This window comes from Rhodnius prolixus, unplaced genomic scaffold (assembly GCF_049639745.1).
Source record: "Rhodnius prolixus isolate KJV_2025 unplaced genomic scaffold, Rpr scaffold_3, whole genome shotgun sequence".
In the NCBI taxonomy this organism is placed as follows: Eukaryota; Metazoa; Arthropoda; class Insecta; order Hemiptera; family Reduviidae; genus Rhodnius; species Rhodnius prolixus.
The window spans coordinates 13946826-13967640 of NW_027411603.1; the positions used below are offsets into that span (position 1 = coordinate 13946826).

Here is a 20815-nt window from a genome sequence, read left to right on the forward strand (position 1 = left end):
CAACCCAAAACAATAGAAAGAACAATCAGAAAGAATTATTTCTTGAATAAATGTGTATTATAGCTCCAATAGTCGTTCAATAAGAACACATTTATGGGCAGAACTAAATAAACGTTTCATATCCATCATTTCACAATCTGGTTTTACTCAAATGACACGATGAATATTTGTCTTGCTTTTCTTGAATTTGCGTGACTTTGATTAATAAATATTAAATCTAAGGAATACTTATATTAATATCAAGGAAAAACATCGATATTTTATGAAAGTGAACTACAGCACGATTGTGATTTGGTTGGATCAGACAGCTGGTAAATACATAATTCCTTGATATTGACGATACAATTTATTTAATTCTTGTCTGTCCACCACTCAGTATTATGTGACGTTTTACTAATATCTAAGCTGAACTATACACAACTTAGTATTAAAACCAAAATTATTGAGAACAAAGAATTGAGGTATAAAAAATTAATAAGCTCTGTGGAGGAAGGCCAATCTCTTGCAACACATACATCACCTAATGCTAACAAATGAAAGTTAGCATCACCACAAGCCGATACTAGAACTAGAAACAATTCACTTTTTAAGGACAAAACATTGAGCTAGGTGCAGAATATCAACAGATATAAGTTATATTTGGCGACAGGGTTTTCATAAGTCATTAGTTATAGATGCGAGGTCACATTTAGTCTAATATGATCTACACTCTACGTTTAGATCATTATTTATCTACTGACTGAGACCATTTCTATGAAATCAGTTATGAATCTACGGCACCAAAACCTATTCCTAATATTTATTACTCTTTTGACATTTTGATAAAGTAGTATTATTACAGTACATTACACAAACAAATAATTCAAGCAATGTTCCTGAATTATGTATACTAAGTGGAGGAGTCGGGACTCATCACTTTCTTCCTGTACTATTTTCACAATTCTTGTTGAAAAATGTTTTGACCCAAATCTGTCATCAAAAACACTAGGAATTTTATCAAAATGTTAAATTGTAAAACATTAGAAGAATTTTCTGCGCCATTATACATGAACTGGCAGCCTCCACAGCTCTCCAAAACAGAACCTTTAGCTAAATTTCCTGAAAAATTCTAAATGACGCCTAAACTTTTCCTACCTCTCCAGAAATCCAGAAAAGAAAAGAATCAGCGCTTAAATAAAACGAAAACTAAATTGAAATAAATTATCCATTGAAGTTTAAAATTATAAAACTATTAAACAGAAATAGTTTTTGCATGGATAAATGATTTTCGAAATAAATTATACAAAATTCCTCCTGAATGAAAATGATTAGTTCAAAGCTTAGTTCATTGGGTTCCTAAGCAGAGTTCAAAACCAGCCGCCAAACCTTAGATTTTTATCTTTCACACAGCTCCGATAATCCGACGGTGATGTCTACAATGAGAGTACCTTTTAATCTCATTGCTAAAGTTCTGACCAAAAAAGTAGTCCAATAAGAATTCCATGTTAAGAAAAACAACTTCCTTCAGAAAAACCTTAAAAAACTTAAGGATCCATTCATTAGAATGGGATACCAATATGGTAGATATTGTAAAGTTGGGGTTCCTGTCATTTCCCTGTTTTGAACTAAGGAGGTTAACTTCCTGTAATGTTTCCTAAAAACCACTCTTTCACACAACATGGATAATCTTTTACTAACCTTTTACTTTAAAGTGAAACTAATCAATGAGATCCAGTGATTAATTAGAAATTACTGCTGCAAAATTCATGTTAAGTTAACTAAAGAATTCTAATTAGTAATTAATGTTGGAAGATCAAACACTAATAAAAGCAGAAAGTAATAATGAATGAACTTGTATAAAGTTGGAAGTGATTAGAAGCGATAGGTGATAGGACGTGGTGGAGAAGAAAGTTGTCGCTGCGAAGGCACTGATAAACTGAGAGCTGGATAAAAGAGGAAAAGGAGAAGAGTTAGGGTGCGCTACTTAGTAGTTTGATGGAAGAAAACCTTACAGCCCTGTTATCGGCACACTGTCATGGCCACCAAAAGATCGTGTTAAAGATGTGTACGACCATGGTGGCTTTAGCGCTCATATAATGGAACCCACCAGCTCACCACTAAATCCATTCTTACTATGACGACAGATATCTAACGATAAATTTTCTATCCATACCCAAAAGATATATGAACTTTCAGTCTAACTTCTCTTTGATGCCAATCTTTCTGTAGCAACAAACTCATCATTTCTAACCACTCAAATTCAAACTTGGAAACAAACAAAAAAATGTATCTATAATTAGACTGGATCACGCATCAACTTGGAAGATTTTAAGCAGTCTTTAACAAGTGATAATTTAGAGCGGTTACCAAGCAATTTAGGAATCGTGCTTGAATTTCAGTATATTTGAATCAGCTATGCTAGTACTAACGCAAATCTATTCTCTAGATATGGTGCAAGTAAACGCACTTGATGCCTAGAGGAATGCGAATTCTATTGAGCTAAATGGAAACAGAAGCGTTTTACAATTTAAAATAAACGCTACATTATTTCCATTTACCTACATTCACTTTTAAATTTTCCGTTTTAAAAGCCAGAACTCAAAGGAAGTGATTATGAGCTCGGAGAGAATGGGAAGGGATTGTGTGAGGATCTGGGTTTAAAGAGGGTGACAAAGAGAGTGGTGGCATCATCGGCGAAGGTGAAAACTGAGTTAATTGGGTGAATAAGAATATCTTCTGTGTATAATAATTAGGGAAAAGGAGCAAGGATACTTCCTTAGGGAACGCCTGCGTGGACAGAATGAATGAGGGAGAGTGAGGTACCTTCACACACTTGAAAGTCTTTCTGTAAGGTAGGATTTTAGGATGAGAGTACGTACTTGAGAGGAGGCCCTTTAGATATTATAACGAACCTTCATGTTTATACTCAGTCAAAAGTTGGTTTTATGCCTAAATTAAAAGAAAAACTAAATCATGCTTCTTGCTGGTACCCTACCTACTCTCTTTAATTGGTTTGACCGTAGTGATGCCAGAACCATCCTAAAACGTTACAGACCTTCTAGTAATGTGTATATGCGGATTTTAGTAAAAGCAGCAAAGGGCTCTTTTAAATTACTGCTCTTAGGTTTGCTGTTTAATTTAGCTATTAAGAATGAAAGAAATATTTCTTCAGTAGCTAATATCAATAGCGTACCCGAGTGAGTTCATTAGGACGGCTTGCCAGGTGACCTAAAAAAGGCATATTAGATTAGCTACTTGCAAGTAAGCAACTTTAATTGAAATTAGAGAAGTTGGCTCTATGCGAGCTAGGCGCTTGCGGCGGCAAGTGCATGTAACATTGCCTATATTGGAAGGAGGCCTTTTGAATTTAGTGTTGCATTAAGGTTAAGAGAAATAAGCATGCTGTAGGAAGCTCTTGTAGTTCAGCCAGTTCAGCACCCGGCAACAGGATTTCCCTCTAGGCTCTACTATTTCTGGAACACACTATAACCTTACACACTCACTGCCCATGTTTCCACTAATAGGCAGTCTCTCTAATATTAACTTCATACTCTTTCTGGTATCCTAATTGATCAAATTGTAATAAACTTGAATTTTTTTACTTGAAGTTGCCCAATAAAATTAAATAATGATAACAAAGGAGAAATATTATATTATCACGTTGGACTGGTTGAGTTCGCCACAAAACAACGGAGCCCTAAACCTATTTAGCGAGTAAGAATTAAGATTCTTGAATGGAAAATGATATACAGGTAATACGCCATTCAGCCTCATTGCTACTTATGAAGCGTCCCAGTTGATATTGGGTGACTTCATCGTTAGATGCAGTTGTATTTTCCACTCCAAACACTGCCATATCGCTTCCTTTGTTCACATATTTGCAAATATATTTTCTAGCTTTCACTGAATTGCAGTACCCAACATTTATGTGTGCGTTATACGTTTTTAGTAGTAATGGAGAATATGGTACTACCCAACGATTATCAACACCAATAGTACTGTTGAGTACTTTTAGTTTAATGGATTTTCCACCATCTTCGGTATAATTTATTCTCGTATTAATAATTGCAAAAAACTGGTTTTCATGGTTACACTTTCAACAAATATTACTAATTAAATGTTATTTTGATATTTTTGGGATATTTGTTCGGGTGTACCTAGAACCCCAACTCTGACTTTAAAAAACTTTGCAAAAACCTTCCCGGGGATATACCTAATAATTTCCCAAATTTTCACGGCGATTGGATGTATGGTTTTCGAATCTATCGAGTACAAACAAACAGACACACATTCATTTTTATATATATGTAGATAAGTAATTATAAATAAGTAAAGTAACTACATTAATTGCTTCTTAATTAATGAGATGATCAGCTGGGTGCTAAAATAGTGAATATACGCGAATATTTTTGCTCCTCGTTAAATACTTAATTAAAGTAATTTTGATTGCTTTTTAGTGCAAATTTTGTGTTCTAAAACATTTGTTAACTATATTTTATTAATTCGGTGTATATATATTTAGTTTATTAGTGTTATTGCCAATTTACTTCTTCCATTAACTTTACTTGACTTTTCTTTTCTTTCCTCTGACTTCTCTTCTCTTTCCTTCTTTTCAATAAACTTAAAAAGAGACTTTATTCTTCGTTATAATTAACTTTAGTCTTGATATTTGCAAACAATTAGTTCAGTGAAGTGAGAAGTGAGACTTTAGAAAAGGTTAGGTAATTATACAGTTTTTTCTTAATAAAATAAACAATAAAATAAAGTGTAGAAATCCCATATTCGGCCAGCTTAGACAATGGCTCTAAGTGACACCGATATGGGGGGAGTTTTTACCTCGGGGGACGAATCTACTACCTCCTCAGTGAACAAACCAAAACGCTCTTCAGAGATGGCCAAGCTCTCACCTGGGAAAGGAAAACTAAAGAAACAAAGCAAGAAGACTGTTCCGGTCTCCTCGCCGCCACTAACTCGTCAGAGAGGCGTACTGTCTCAGTCAACCTCCCAACAACAGATTTCATTTCCTCAACAGCAGCAGCAACAACTCTTACAAAATGTACAGTATGTATCCGATTTTGCCACCCACAACAAATTTAGCGTCTTGCCAGAGGTTAGCGATCCATCCACCAATGATAATAAGCCACCCCCTATACACGTGTACAAAATCAATAATTTTATGATGCTGAATGACCATCTGAAAAACTTAATAGGAGCCAATAATTATTCATGCAAGTCTCGTTTGGACAATATACTGGTAACTACCCATACTATTGAGGCCTACAGGAAAGTTGTCCACTATCTGAACGATCAAAACATTGAATACCACACTTATCAGCTCAAGAAAGATAAGGCATTCAGAGTAGTTCTGAGACATCTGCACTACACAGTTCCTCCAGAGAACATAAAAGAAGAATTGCAACAAATAGGGTTCAACGTAAGAAACGTCATAAACATTCGACACCCTGTCCACAAAAATCCGCTACCCCTATTTTACGTTGACTTAGAGCCAGATACCCACAACAAAAATATATTCAACGTCACTGGACTACTCAACACAATAATAAAGGTAGAAGAACCCTACAAAACCAAAGAAATAGCGCAGTGCAAGAGATGTCAACAATACGGACACACGAGGGCTTACTGTCACGTAGCCCCGAGATGCGTTAAATGCGCTGGTCCTCATCTATGGGAAAACTGCAGCAAATCTCCTGATACACCTCCCACATGCGCCTTATGCTCAGGATCACACTCATCTGCCTTCCGAGGCTGTGAAGTTCACAAAGAACTTCAAAGAATTCGTCGGGAAAGAGAAATTGCCCGAGGTCACCTACCCTCTACAGGCAATCACCCTCAGCCTCCTCATACGTCTGCTTTCAAGGATTTCCCGGCTCTCCCGCAAACAGCGCGCCAACGACCTCAGCAACAACAGAATCGGCCTCAATCGCAACAGCAGTCACACCTACAGCAGCAATCGCAACCATTGCAGCAGCCCTTCAACCAACCAGCTACCAGAGGGCTCTCTTATTCGGAGATCACGAGGTCTTATTCTCCGTACTCACCTCTTCCTCCTCAACCTCCATCTGCACAACCCGACCTAACGACAGTTCTCAATTCATTTTTCCAAAGGTTCGAATCCCTCCTCACTCCACTCGTTAATCTTCTAAACACTTTAGTTAGTCAACTACTTCCTCGTCTCAACCCTTGACTTCTCCTACTCAACAATCCTTAACTATCCTACTTTGGAACGCCAATGGGTTGAACTCCCACAGAGACGAACTTGACGCTTTCTTACACGACAAACGTATCGACATAGCTTTACTTACTGAAACCCACTTTACCAGTAGATCAAACTTTTACATTACTGACTATAAAACATACAGGACTGACCATCCCGATGACACAGCTCACGGTGGTGCGGCAATCCTAATTCGCAATACTCTCTCACATCATAACCTTCCTCCAACATCTACTGACTATCTCCAATCATGCAGTATCTCCATATCCGCACATCCTCATAACTTTAATCTCGCAGCTGTCTATTGCCCTCCAAACAAATCCATATCTCAACAACAGTTTGTTTCATTTTTCAAAACTCTTGGTCCCAGATTTCTGTCCGGTGGAGACTACAACGCCAAGCACCAACAATGGGGATGCCGCACTATAAATCCTCGTGGCCATACTCTACTAAATGTTCTTCACGCCCAAAATTACAGCGTAATATCACCGGATCATCCTACGTACTGGCCTACATCTCTATCTAAGCTCCCTGATATCCTGGATATTTTTGTCACTTATCGGATGTCTCAATACTTTGAAATCTCCACTCTAACTGAACCTTCCTCAGATCACAGCCCCGTACTGATTACTCTTAATATAAATCCTTTTCTTAGTACTCCTAAACCAACTCTGCTATGTGGCCCGGTCGACTGGAAGAAATTTCAATCTATATTACAGGAGTCATTAAATATACAAACTGTACTTAAAACAAGTGAAGACATCTCTGTACAACACTTCACAACATCAATACAAAACTCCATTTATCAATCTGCATCACATACCAGAAAACAACATAATCACACTACTAATTTACCACTATACATAAGACAACTCATCACAGATAAGAGACGAGCACGAGCCGTATGGCAGCGCTCCCGCTATCCCTCAGACAAACAAATCTTTAACAAACTTACCCATCTACTCAGGACTGAACTACAGCTCTTAAAAAATGAACGTTTTGAAAACTATACACTATCACTGACTACCGAAGACAAATCTCTCTGGACCGCTTCAAAAAGAATCCTCCGCTACAAACCAGTACCCTCCCCACTTCGACGTAGCGATGGATCATGGGCTACTTCCGATGGTGATAAAGCTGCTCTCTTCTCTTCTTATTTTTTAAATGCATTCACTCCACATTCTGACATAATCGACTCTCAATTCCAACAATCTCTCTTACAAGATCTGGACACACCTCTTCCTCTCTCTCTCCCACCCAAACCATTTTCACCTTCTGAGGTTCAGTACGTCATAAATCATCTTTCACGTAAGAAAGCGCCTGGATTTGATCTCATTACTCCAACCATTCTCTGCAATCTTCCCAAAAAAGCCGTGGTATTTCTGACTTCCATATACAACGCAATTCTCCGAACAACCTACTTTCCTGTCTTGTGGAAGTACTCCATAATCCGTCCTATCCCAAAACCTAAAAAACCTCATCAACATCCTTCGTCTTACCGTCCAATTAGTTTATTACCAGTACTAGGAAAAATTTTCGAAAAACTTCTTCTCAAACAAATCCTTCCTATCCTCGAAAACTCTAAAGTGATCCCAGATCATCAGTTTGGATTTCGACGTAACCACTCTACTATTCAGCAATGTCATCGAGTAGTGGACATAATTGCATCCTCTCTTGAAAAGAAAGATTGTTGCTCAGGGGTTTTCCTTGATGTACAGCAGGCCTTCGATAGAGTATGGCACACTGGCCTCTTGTGGAAGCTTAAAAATATTTTACCTGCCACGTTTTATTTAATCATAAAATCTTACTTGTCCGACAGATACTTCCGAGTGCAAATAGGATCTTCTTTCTCCCCACTAAAACATATCGACGCTGGAGTTCCACAGGGCAGCATTCTGGGTCCTATTCTCTACTCCATTTACACTTCAGACATACCAACCGATCCTAACACTACACTTCTCACATACGCAGATGACACCGCCTTACTGTCCACTAATCATGATCCTGTTCTTGCACACAGAAATCTGCAATCTCATCTCTCCTCTTTAGAGCAATGGTTCAAGAAATGGGCTATAAAGCTTAATGAAACTAAGTCGCAAAACATTACCTTCACTCTTCGGCGCATTACTCTTCCTCCAATCATCTATAACCTAACACCTCTACCAATAGTAAACGTTGCCCGCTACCTTGGGCTTTACTTAGATCGACGACTTTCTTGGAACCCCCACACTAGACTTAAAAGAACAGAACTGAACAGACGCTATCGACTACTTAAAAGACTCTTAGACGATAGATCAAAACTCTCTCTGGACAACAAAAGACTAATCTATACTACTATTTTGAAACCCATCTGGGTGTATGGAATAGAGCTGTGGGGTTCAACCAAACGCTCCAATCTCCAAAGGATTCAATCTCTACAATCTAGAATACTTCGAACTATTGTTCACGCTCCTTTTTATGTCTCAAACCTGACTATACACACTGACCTTAACATTCCTTTTGTCACACAAGTTGCTAATACAAGATACAGAAAACTCCACTTCAACCTGCAATCTCATATAAATCCTCTAGCTAAAAATCTTTCTTCCTGACAACCCGTCAAGACGTCTTAAAAGACAGTGGCCTCGTGATCTCCTCTCCAGTGAAGAGAGTGACTAAACATCCAATATTAGGGAGTGTTACCACTGGGTAACTTCTCCACTCGTTACTTATCATTTATTACTCCATTGAATCATTGTTACTTATAGCGCTAACGCGCTGATTGTAGCACAATAAACGCAAAAAAAAAAAAAAAAAAAAAATTAATGAGATGGGTGAGCCTGGTGTTTCATTGCAAGGTTCGCTATATTGGGTTCAAAATTGTTTTTCCTTCGAGCCCCTGGCTCAGATCGACCCCTACTTTTGTTAAATAGACCCCTGGGGGTCTATAAAGACCACTTTGGCGAACTCTGCCTTAAGATGTTACTTAGTATAAGGTTTTATATTTTAGCGTAGCAAAAGTAGCGGGGATAATTATCTTTTTGTGGATAAAACAGCCTAGTTACATACTAGACATATTCTCTGTTTCCTTTTTCTCTTTCTATGAGGGTCCTTTAGTTCACTGTCCTGCGTTGAGAACTATTTTATCAGAAAGTAGTGAATGGCCTGAAATATTAACTGGGGGCAGCTCTAAAGAAGACATCCGGCGTTTATTTTTTTACAAAATCTCCGAGAAAAAGCAAACACTTTCTAAGCCTCTTAGCTATCTTTTGTGGGTTTTCCAGAAAATTTGGAATTATTTAACACTAATGATTTAAAATTCTATAATTAGGAAATTTAAAAAAAAAAACTAATTAGTTTTCGGGTTGTGATCCACAACCAATACAATACATTGTTCACATTGTCAATAGTTATTTATGAATCTTAGCCAAGCTGCCGAAATACAAATAGCAAATATGCTCGGCTACATAAAATATTTTAACACCAACATACAACTGAGTCTAGAAAGTTTCTGCTGTTTCCAAACATTTGTGTAGCGCACGAAGAAATGTGTACATAACAGAAAACGTCACAACTTTAAAGTTTACATAGGTTTGATCGTTTTACATTTCATTTCTAGTCTAAAAGCAAAAAAGAGGAAAGTCTACAAAAAAAAAAAAAAAAAAGAAAAGTGAAATAGGAAAATTAAATCGAACTATCGGATCAAATAAGCCGACTGACTGAAGTGTCGACAGGTTTAAAGGCCAATGTAGAGAGTACAGTCCACTTTAACAAGCTGATACCAAGTCCTAGATTACAATAATGCCATATTATCATCCATCAAAGAAAAAAAAGTACATTATTTGATCTTTTATTTCTGGTAGGCTTTTACTTCTATTCCCTGAGATTAGATAATGTTCCACCATTAAACTAACTACCACTATTTTACCACATTCATTTTAGCAATATTAAATATATTATTTTTACATAAATATTACCAAAGATCATTATGTATGCAAGATCCGTACTGTTCCGTAATGTTGCATCAACATTTGGACATGACAAAGCTATCCGCAAGATGGGTGCCGCGATTGCTCACGCTTGACCAAAAACGAAATCGTGTGAAGTGTTGCAAGGACGGTTTGCAGCTGTTCCAGAAGAATCCGCAGGACTTTAAGCGTCGTTTCGTCACTGTGGATGAAACATGGATACATCACTACACTCCTGAGACCAAAGAACAATCTAAACAATGGGTTACCAAGGGGGAATCTGCGCTAAAAAAAGGCGAAGACCGTTCCTTCGGCCGGAAAGATTATGGCGACTGTCTTTTGGGATTCGCAAGGAATAATCCTCATCGGCTATCTGGAAAAGGGTAAAACTATTACAGGTGCATATTATTCATCGTTATTGGACCGTTTGAAAACCGAGCTGCAAGAAAAACGCCCACGATTGGCCCACAAAAAAGTCCTTTTCCATCACGACAACGCACCAGCTCACACCTCAGCAGTTGTGGTCGCAAAATTAATGGAAATAGGGTTCCAACTCGTTTCACATCCCCCCTATTCTCCAGACTTGGCTCCCTCGGACTACTATTTCTTCCCCAATATGAAGAAATGGCTGGCGGGAAAAAGATTTTATTCAAACGAGTAGGTGATTGCAGAAACGAATGGCTATTTTTCAGACTTGGACAAATCCTATTATTCGGAAGGGATCAGCAAACTAGAGCAGCGTTGGGCGAAGTGTATAAGCCTAAAAGGAGACTATGTTGAAAAATAAAAAAGGTTTACCCCAAAAAATTAAGTAGTTTTTATTTTTGCACGGACTTTTCAAACGACCCTCGTATTTTATTTAATGTTTATTTACTCTTAATAGAATTCAACAAATTGCCTAAAATATTACGAAGTGGAATGCGAGAAAAGGTGAAAAACATGCCCCGAATTTTCTTTAATTCCAAAAAATTTAATTTCAACAGCGGATAAACTAATTTTTTTTATTTGTAAGCTGTAATATATTTTGTAAAAACTGGCTCAAAATTTTAAGCCCTCTACAGAAGATTAGATAAGTTTAATTTACTATTATTTGTAACCAGGCTGTATTTAGTGTATCTTCATTATCTATTTCATTATACAATATACTTTTTTCGCTTTAGAACCCAACTTATCTGCAACATGTTCTCTGTCTATCATAAAAATTTAATATGAACTCCGGTAGATTAAATTTTGACCTTGTTTCCCACCACATTTTGTTTATCTACTTTATAGAAAATAGCTTAAAAATTGTGCGGTAAAAGTACGACAGAATGATAATAGAATATCGATAATGATATAGAATAATAGAAGGCGTTTTAGCAAGCGAAGTTTATAACTTATTTCAATGTAAACTCTTTTTAAGAACAAAAAAAAACAGTTGCTTTAAGCATCACATAAATCTTATTCAGTAGTATACTAAGTCTGTAGCTTGCAGGTCGTAAGGGACCAAACTTGGGTATGAATCATTCATACGCTCAAAACATCCATCTTTTCGTTGTATCGAGAAACTAACTATTCCATACAACCAATTCCGATTCACTGAATTGTATTTTTCAATTTTCTGATATTTTCTCGATAAGACAAAGTGATCTCTCTAACAATAGTTCATGCGGCTTCCTGCTAAGCTAGGAAATCGCTAACTCTTTAAGAAGGCGTCACTTTGCAGTAGCGATCTCCACTTAGTAATAAATAATGGAAAATAAAACTCTTTAGCAGAACACTGAAATGACGTTCTTTCAAACAATTCTTAAAGCCTCTCTTCCAACTGCGAATTTTCCCTTCTAAATGTTCTTTGCCTCGCTGTAATAATAATAAAACAAAAGATTTTGGAAACCACCAAGTCCCGAAACCCCTCCTTAAAAGAATTGCAATTAAACATATAGAACTTTAAGTGGAGTAGTGGATTTACAAATATTAAAAAATACAAAAATCGTTTAAGAGATCTACACTTGCGAAGTTTCTCAAATTTAATTGTCACTAAGAATGGTTAATTGGTATATAATTCATTGAAAGGACCCACTTACCCAAAAACTAAATCTGTTCAAAAAGTTCCGATTGATCAATTTGGGGCAAAATAGATTCACGAAGTACCGAATTCGAGTAATCAGCAATTTTCTGTTTTGGATATTATTCAGATAAACACTGGAACCAACTCATATATAACAACCACCTGATTGTACCCAATGCCTCCTACAAGACTACAGAATGGGTATTTCCACTTATAACTCAAAATCGAATATCTTTTGCTTTCTCTAAAGAGGAGTCAAACTCTATGTACGTCCACTCATTCTGATTAATTATATTTAAACAAGATACAGTTTAACATGTTGACTTCAATGAAGAACAAAAATTCTGATTATGTTGAAGCATAAAAATAGATATTAAACATAAAAAATTTGTACTCTTTTTTTACATAATAATTTTTTATAAAGAGCCCATTAACTTCCATATTAAATGCAAGAACTTCATTTCATACCCCCCACTTCAACGGCGATGAAAAGAAAAAAAAAACTTAATAAGAAAAGAAAAAAATACATCCCGATTACTGAAATTAAAAAAGGGGGTACCACTGAATAGAAGGGATAGAAAGCAAAAAAGATACTTTGGAAACAAAATCTGCAGGGTCAACTAATAGAAATGGTGGCAGGTCGCTTCTAATTTTGTTATTATAGACCTTCTGTACCATAGAAATTTCATCTCGGACGTTTTTACGTATATTAGGAATATACAGCGAATATTTTATGAAATTAAGACCGATTTTACTTTTTCTTTCATTTATACTTTTTTTTAAATATTTATAAGAGAAAGTGTAGATTAAGGAGAGATCCGCTGAGGTAACAATTTCTTTTTTGAAATTGTACCAGAGATATTCGTGTTTGTGAACTTAATGTATTTAATCTCTAACTTGGACGAAAAGCCATCGTAGCCATTGAGGCTTATTGTATCAAACCCTATGTTTTGTTTTGTAGATAAATACTCGTTCTATTCTCTTTAAAAGATCTTACCCACAAGGCATTTGCGTTATGATCTCCTCTAGACCAGGAAGTACTAAAAATCTCATATAGCAAAGCAAAGAGAGGCTGTGCCTTCTTTAAATTCGGTTTCTAGTGCTCACTCCAAAGCCATTGCCTAAGGAAAGATTGCACGGTGTTTTTTATTGTATCGAACTCAATACGTTTCATTTTCGGAAAACCCTCTCCTTATCCACAAATTTGTAGCTATTGACAATCTTAACTGCTTACCATTGTGTCCTCTAGACATACCAAAACCAAAATTCTAGTTTTTTCTGGTAATAATTAAATTGTTTTTTAAAGAAGTTAATCTGTCAACGCCACATTTCGCTCCTTTATCTTTTTACAACCTATCCTGTGTAATTTACCTGTCATTTAGATAGAATAGATCTTTTTCTAAAATCACATTTTCAAACTCAGCAACCTGATAGATATATTAGAACTAATATATCGGCGAAAGGCATAGAAATAACAATTTTTGAAATTATCATAATATCTTGAACGATTAGTAGAAGTAAAGTAATAAAATATAATGAACAGCTGTTAGAATTACATGAAACTAAGTACGAATCAATGTCCACTCGAGAAAGTTGCATCATTTACATTATACAGTGGTGGTGTTGGATGGAGGGAGGGAGGTGAAGAGTGGAGATTAGTGAATTATGGAGTTGATAAAATGTATAGTAGGATGTCTGTAAACCTATTAATAATGCTCACCTACCACTAAAGTGGGTGATGTGAGGCCCAACTGGACAACCTATTAACGAAATTCCCATTAAGCATGTAACCTCGCATACATAAAACACTATATATATACATATATATATATATATATATATATATACATATATATATATATATATACATATATATATATATATACATATATATATATATATATATATAAAACATGAGGGAAAACTGTATTACATACCTCTAATATTAGATTTAAATCCATTTCTCCCAAAATTCTGCAATGAATTTAAACTATGAACTGCTTAAATACTATATTCGTTTTATCAACTTAAATAAATATAGAAATATTTACCCATATTTTGTTTTATAATGCTGCAGCTTCCAATAACCTAATTTTTTCTTTCTAATAATCATTATTGTCATCTTTCTTCTTTTTTACAAAAATAATTTCTTCGGCGGCAAATTAAGAAAAACCGTTTTTAAAATGCAAAAGATAATTCTGTGGAAATGATAGATTATCCTTCTGTTAACAGGGCAAGGACGCATTCGATAAATAGGTCAACAGGCCAAACTAACTTGTGAATCGATGAGATTATGGAACTTCTCCAAAGACAATACCTTTTGAAAGTATGTTTTTAGAGAGAAATTAGATTTGAAGAAATAACTTTTCTTCTTGGAAATAATAATAAATTCAGAGCAATTAACAAGAATGTACTCATCCAAGCGTCAGTAGAATCTCTAGGGCAAAGTTAATATGCGGGTACCCAAATAACAAGCCATTAAGGTCCAAAACCAACTCCTTCTGAGCGCACTGCCAGCCAACAAAATCTCTTCAGACAACGTCGTCCATCACCAAGCATAATGCTACAAGAAACTCCTAGGGAGAGAAAAGGAAAAAACAGCTTTTCCGCATCCTTAGAACTGCATCTTCCTGAAACCTATCCTTTCAATTTCCAAAATACCCATGGGACTTTTAAAAAACTCTTTCCACCATTACTGAAGATCTATGTCGGTGTGGAAGTGATGATATACATGTATATATCTCATCCTATTGCTATTCAAGATAACAATTTCATAAGTTGAAATCTTGAGAGCGTTTCACATGAAATTCTTCATTTTCAAATACTAATATACTAATTTCCAAGTATGAGGTAGAATTAAAAGACAAAAATATAAAAGGTTTGCAAGCAGTAGGAGAAGAAACTGAAGGAAACTAAGTTTAATAACATTTACCGTACCGCCCTGTCACTTTTAATTCAACTTATGGAAAACTTTTCGCAATTAAACTATAATTGGCAAGCAAGATTTCTCCAAGTGTGTACGTCTGAAAGTTTTAACTTATTACATCGTAACAACAATACCCCATCTTTGACTGAAGTTTTATACAAATATAAATACAAATTATCCGGGGAAAAGAAATGTTTGTAAAGATATATTTAACGGAATCCGGGAATGGGACCCGCCGCTAGTCTCATTTAACGGAGAACAAAGTACGAATCTAACAATAAGATGGCAGTCTTACGGGGTAATGATTCTAAAAAAAGTAGTATATCTATGTTTTTGTATGGCACGATTAAATCTATAATTTATCGGATTCGAACATTTAAAAACATAGAAACGACTTAAAAAAAAAAAACTCCAAAATTCAATTTTTATTAGATGATAAGCATTTTAAAAAAATTAAGATGCAAGTAAATGTATTGTTAAGGCTTAGCGATCTTACTTTAGAGATAAGCATGAATGCCGCTGAGTTTCCACACTCATACATTTTGCAACTGCTTCCTTCATATCCACTTCCGAGACAGTGAAGTGTGTCAAGAAGCGATAGGATCGTCCAGTTTACACATTAGGTTTCTAGCCTAGCTACCTAAATTTGGGCCGACTGAATGGTCTCATGGGTAATACATTTAGCATCCAGACCTGGTTGATTCTATTCATTCTGATCCAGTGGGGAAACTTAGTAGCTATTTCTAGGGACTACTCTCCACCTACGGGGCCCTTGGAGCTTTTGGGCTTAATTGAAACTATTTAGGGCCAACATACATCTACATCCTATTACTAGCTTTTGATGGTTCAAACAAACAAAGGAAACAGGAAAATCAACTCAAATCAAAAGTCACATTTCCGTCTCTCGAGTTTTGACGAAAACCTTAGTATCAAATGGGATCGTATTTCCTAAAACAGTTTATTACCTTCAATTTCCTGCTTTTGTGTGCCTGATCAAACAAACTAACAATTTCAAATAACCTCAATTTCATAAAAATGCTTTTTCATAATTACAACAAAACAACTACTTCTGTGAAAACTCTGGCAGTAAGATTAATATTAAAAAATAAAAATAATAGTAATCAATGTAGTAAGATAAAGTAATAAATAAATTAATGTTTTGGGAAAAACATAGCAGGCAAACGAAATGTTGAAAAATGTGATTTTTCTATATATCTTTTGAGACAGCTATGTCACAAAAGATAGCTGAAGTAGATTGAATTTAGGCAAAGTGGATATACATGTAAAAGACAGAGAAGAATGAAAGTTGATGCCCATGCCAGAAGTAGGTGAATGATACGGGAAATTGCAAAGTAAGCAAAATAATACCCATTGTTGGGTGAACAGCCGTGAGAAGACGGGCCTCTCAACATATTTCAAGAAGGGCATAAAGTAGCCTTTATTAGTAAAAGGTAAGAAGCAGTAAGAGGAAGTTGACAACAGAGAAGTAGCAGAAGAAATAAAAGGGGTGTGCAGGATATTGATCGACAGGAGCGAGGAGATCCTTACGAAGCCTTAGCCCCATGTCCCCTTCTGTTCACATGTACCGTGTACCATATATGGCAGGATTGTGGGCGAATAAAGAAACTCCAGGAATTAAGAAGGAGCTCCTTTCTTCTTTGGTACTAGTGAGACCCAGCATGTCTTTTGCCAAGTTCCGCTACTGTATCCTGAGCTGTCTCTCCAGCACTCGAATCTAGAATTCTTTCTCTTTTGCTACCACTATTGGTATAGCCAGCTATATCAAACATAATCCGGTAAAATCTATTCACTACTCTTACTGGCCTTTCTGAAAAGTACAAACAGCATAACTAGGTATCCTCTGAATACTAAAAACTCTTACCATTCCAAATCTTTTTCCGCAATATTAGGTTATTCCATAGTTTTTATACTTTGCCTCAAATATCTTACTTAAATATTATAATTATAATAATGCTGTTTTTGCCTACCACTTCGAAAATGCACTAATTTTATTCAGAAAGTTTGAGATTCTTCAAAACTTCACCATTCATAAGTGCCCTAAATGAGGTAATTCTTATAATTGGAAACTGATTAAAGCACCTGCTTTTACCTCATCCAGACACTTAATTTGGAAGTTCGAAAAATAGGTTTTACTTTATTTCATGTAGATAACTACTGTTGCATACATTCTTCTCCTGGTATCCCAACACTTTCACAAGTTGCGGTTTGGGATCCAGACGACTTTCAAAGCTCAAATCCATAAACTGAAGCGTGGAACCAGCACAATCATTCCAGTGGCCGATATCCCGCTATTTTAGCACAGATACATGATGTGTACCCACCGCTGTGGTAAGAAAAATGCGCCGCCTACCGATCGGTCAGTGGACACAGACATTATCTCTCCAAGCCCAGATCCCATCTTCTCATGATACAAGGAATCTTTTGGATTATTCGAGTTTTGAAATAAAATATTTTATGTCCTTATAAAAAAACAAATTTGACATTTCATTTCGACACAGCCATTACGTCAAAGTTTCTATTGATTTTTAACAAATGAAATAGTTTAAAAAAAACGTAAGAGTCTAGAAAATAGGATTAAAATTAAATAAATTGCCTTTGTTGAAATCCTTATTTTTCAGGCTTTGTGTTATCTGTAAGTAAAGTTTTTTTTTAAACTTTCTCAAAACAAACAGTCACGCTCTCTTATATTATATATGTATTACGTAACTACGACTAAAAGTTATATTAACGGGACTTCAAAATGGTCATTAATAGAAAAACTAATTTCATAAAAACAAAAAAAAAACTAAATTTTTAAAAAAGAATTGAGACAGGAAGTTTGTCACAGCCGGATGAGAAAGTAATTAACTGTAGCAATGCAGAGAGAAAAAAAATGGCAAACCATTAAACATTTTTTTTAATTAAATGTTAAACCTCTATGACAGGAATGAACCAGCTTAAAAATGCATCATCAATTAATGTCAAAAACGACAAAAGAAGAATTTCATCCCACCGTTTAAGAGAACAGGATTATAATCTTCTAAATGAGTGAAAACCAACGGTATGTGGCTGGCAGTAAAGTAATAACAGAATACTTCTCTGCCTTTCCATCATAGCAGCTTATTCATTCAGCGATAACTATGCAAATAAGGTTACGCTAGCAAACTAAAAACTTGGTACGGATATTTTCACTTGGGAGAAAATTTCTTTTTGTTGTAACCAAATGTAACCAGAAAATTACTTTTACTGGACGATCAGGACTAGTGTAGATTATTGAATGGAAGAACTTCGACTGCAAGGACTGCCCAGTGTCTTCAATTCCCTCACATTATTTTACAAATTTTCTGTTTTTATTATTATCCTAAAAATGCTATTGTATTGTATTAGTTATGAACGATGAATCACTAACTTAATGGCACTAAATTAGAAATAGACCTGTAGTCAGAGTTTAAATTTGTTATCTTCCAGACTAAGAGCAATATACGTGCGGGTAGTGGAAAAAAAAAGCCACCAGATACCCGCAATCTTTGTTCGGTCCATTATCTCAGGAGGGAATTCTAGATGTTGGCGGAGAGCTCAATTTACCTCTAGCTCCAACCTCCTGACACGATCATTGGGTCCTCTTATTCACAAACCAACGGCAATAAGGAAAGACCAACTTCATTTAAAGTTACCTTCGCTTTTATACTGGTTACCGTTTTCTCTGCACTCACTTTTTCTTACGATTTCCTCATTTGTTTTTTTCCTCAGTGCTGCTGTGAGGTACAAGAGAAACTCTTTATCTATTTAGAATAGGTTTTTATTTATGTATGACTACTTTTTGTTTAATGTGTTGTTACAGAGCGATTTAGTCAAAGAAAAATTCCCCAAAATGTTTGTAATAAAAGCAATAATGTTACTCGGGGATAATAGCGTTCGTCTGAGTGAAAAGTCCAAATTTTGTACTTCGTGGGATCCTATTCGCGCCGAATCCGTCAGTCAGAAGAAAAATATCATAAATGACTATAATCAGGTTTGGACGAGAATGCAGTGAGCGAGTGAGAGTGTAAAATACTGAGTGGTGAAATAAATCGCTAAATTTTTCAGGTACATATGTTATAAACACCTAAAGTAATGCTATGCTCTTAAGTCTGCAGACTTCAGGGTGACGGCACTTAGCTCCGCCCCAGAGGTATAACTGTCACTGACAAAGTCTATAATAAATTTACTACGTGTGTGTGTGTGTGAGAGAGAGAGAGAAATGTGAATCCGAAATGTTTTAATGAAGAATAAAGTTCAAGATTATGGTAACGTTTATGATGACTTCTTCTTGAAGTAACAAGAAAATTGGAAAGCTAGCCGCTATTGGAATACGAGCGTGAAAAAATAGTGATGGCAAACCCCGCCATATGATTGTTATTCGACTGTATTAGGTCACGTGCGACTCCGAACTCAGAGGCTAGGTTTAGGGTAGTTGCAAATCTTATCACTAGGGACCGATGGTTGGAATAATAGAGGAATTCTTGTATTGAGTTATACTATCTAGCTTATTTTTGAAGCCCTTAAAAATCACAATCCACCATTAGCAACTGAATTCTAGTTCAATTAAAAAACTGAAATACATGATGTCCTTTTTGACCTTTTAATTAGAAATTCCATTATTCCTCGAGTCTGCAGCGAGATGCTAGTGTTTTAAAAATTACTATAGTAGAGTAGTAGAGTGAACTTTATAGCATAAGATTCATATCTGCTGGCCCCACTGTTAAACTTTGCATAACATTATCAGCCATCATACGTATAGCTACTGATTAGTTAAGTAAGGAATGATTAATTACGAATTAATAACCCTCCATAATTAGGTATAATTACCTAGCAATCTATCAGGAACTTAGATCAATTAAAACTTTATAAATGTAAGCGCCCAACCTATCACTATTAACTACATAAATCAAGCAAACAAAATTCAATTTTGATACGTTTTGCTTCTTCTACGCTTTCACATTATTATGTTAGGGGTAAATGAGTGAGTAGGTGAGTTAGATGTGAGAATGAAGAGGATTGTTTCGCCAAGGAACATCGAGAGAGCCCTTATTAAGAAGATCTTTCAGTTCTACCCTAATTTTCATTAAAATTTCTACAACGATTCATAAAATTATACAGTACAATAATCGTGGTGGCCTAACTTTTTGCATTGACTGCAGAATCATTAGCGCGTATTATTATTATTAGACAAAATGTCTCACGCTGTTTTGCAGTTGAGCTAAGGGGGCATTATTACTTACAAAAAATAATACTAAAATAAAATCTAGAAAATAATAATCACTAATGAAATATAAAAAAATATGTTTAATAAAGACCATAGTCAAAACTTTACCTGAATAAGAGGAATCCAAGACCCATTACTGCAGCTCTTCTTACATCATCGTTCACATCGGACACCTGTAACAAAATAGCAATAAAACTATTCTTAAAAATACGTTCTCTCAAAAGGCTAGCACAATTAAAGAACCAGTTCGCCTTTTATTCGCAAAACAATATTTTCCCCAATTCCAACTATTACACCTCCCGTAGGGATGTAGTTCAGAAACGGTGATAACCCTAGAATTTATACACTTATGCTGACACCCCTAAATAACCTCACTGCATACACATACCATATATCCAATAGGAAAGGATGAAGTGAGCAACCTCTGGGCTTTAGC

At 35.7% G+C, this 20815-nt stretch overlaps 1 protein-coding gene across 1 annotated transcript in view; it reads right to left on the minus strand.

Annotated features, from left to right (window-relative positions):
• The window catches only part of Rpn2 (Regulatory particle non-ATPase 2), a 406206-nt gene that overhangs the window by 360162 nt on the left and 25229 nt on the right, over window positions 1-20815 (minus strand). Inside the window, exon 11 of the mRNA XM_074127467.1 lies at window positions 20488-20552. Within this exon, the coding sequence (XP_073983568.1) occupies window positions 20488-20552 (65 nt within the window). The remainder of the gene's footprint in view (window positions 1-20487; window positions 20553-20815) is intronic.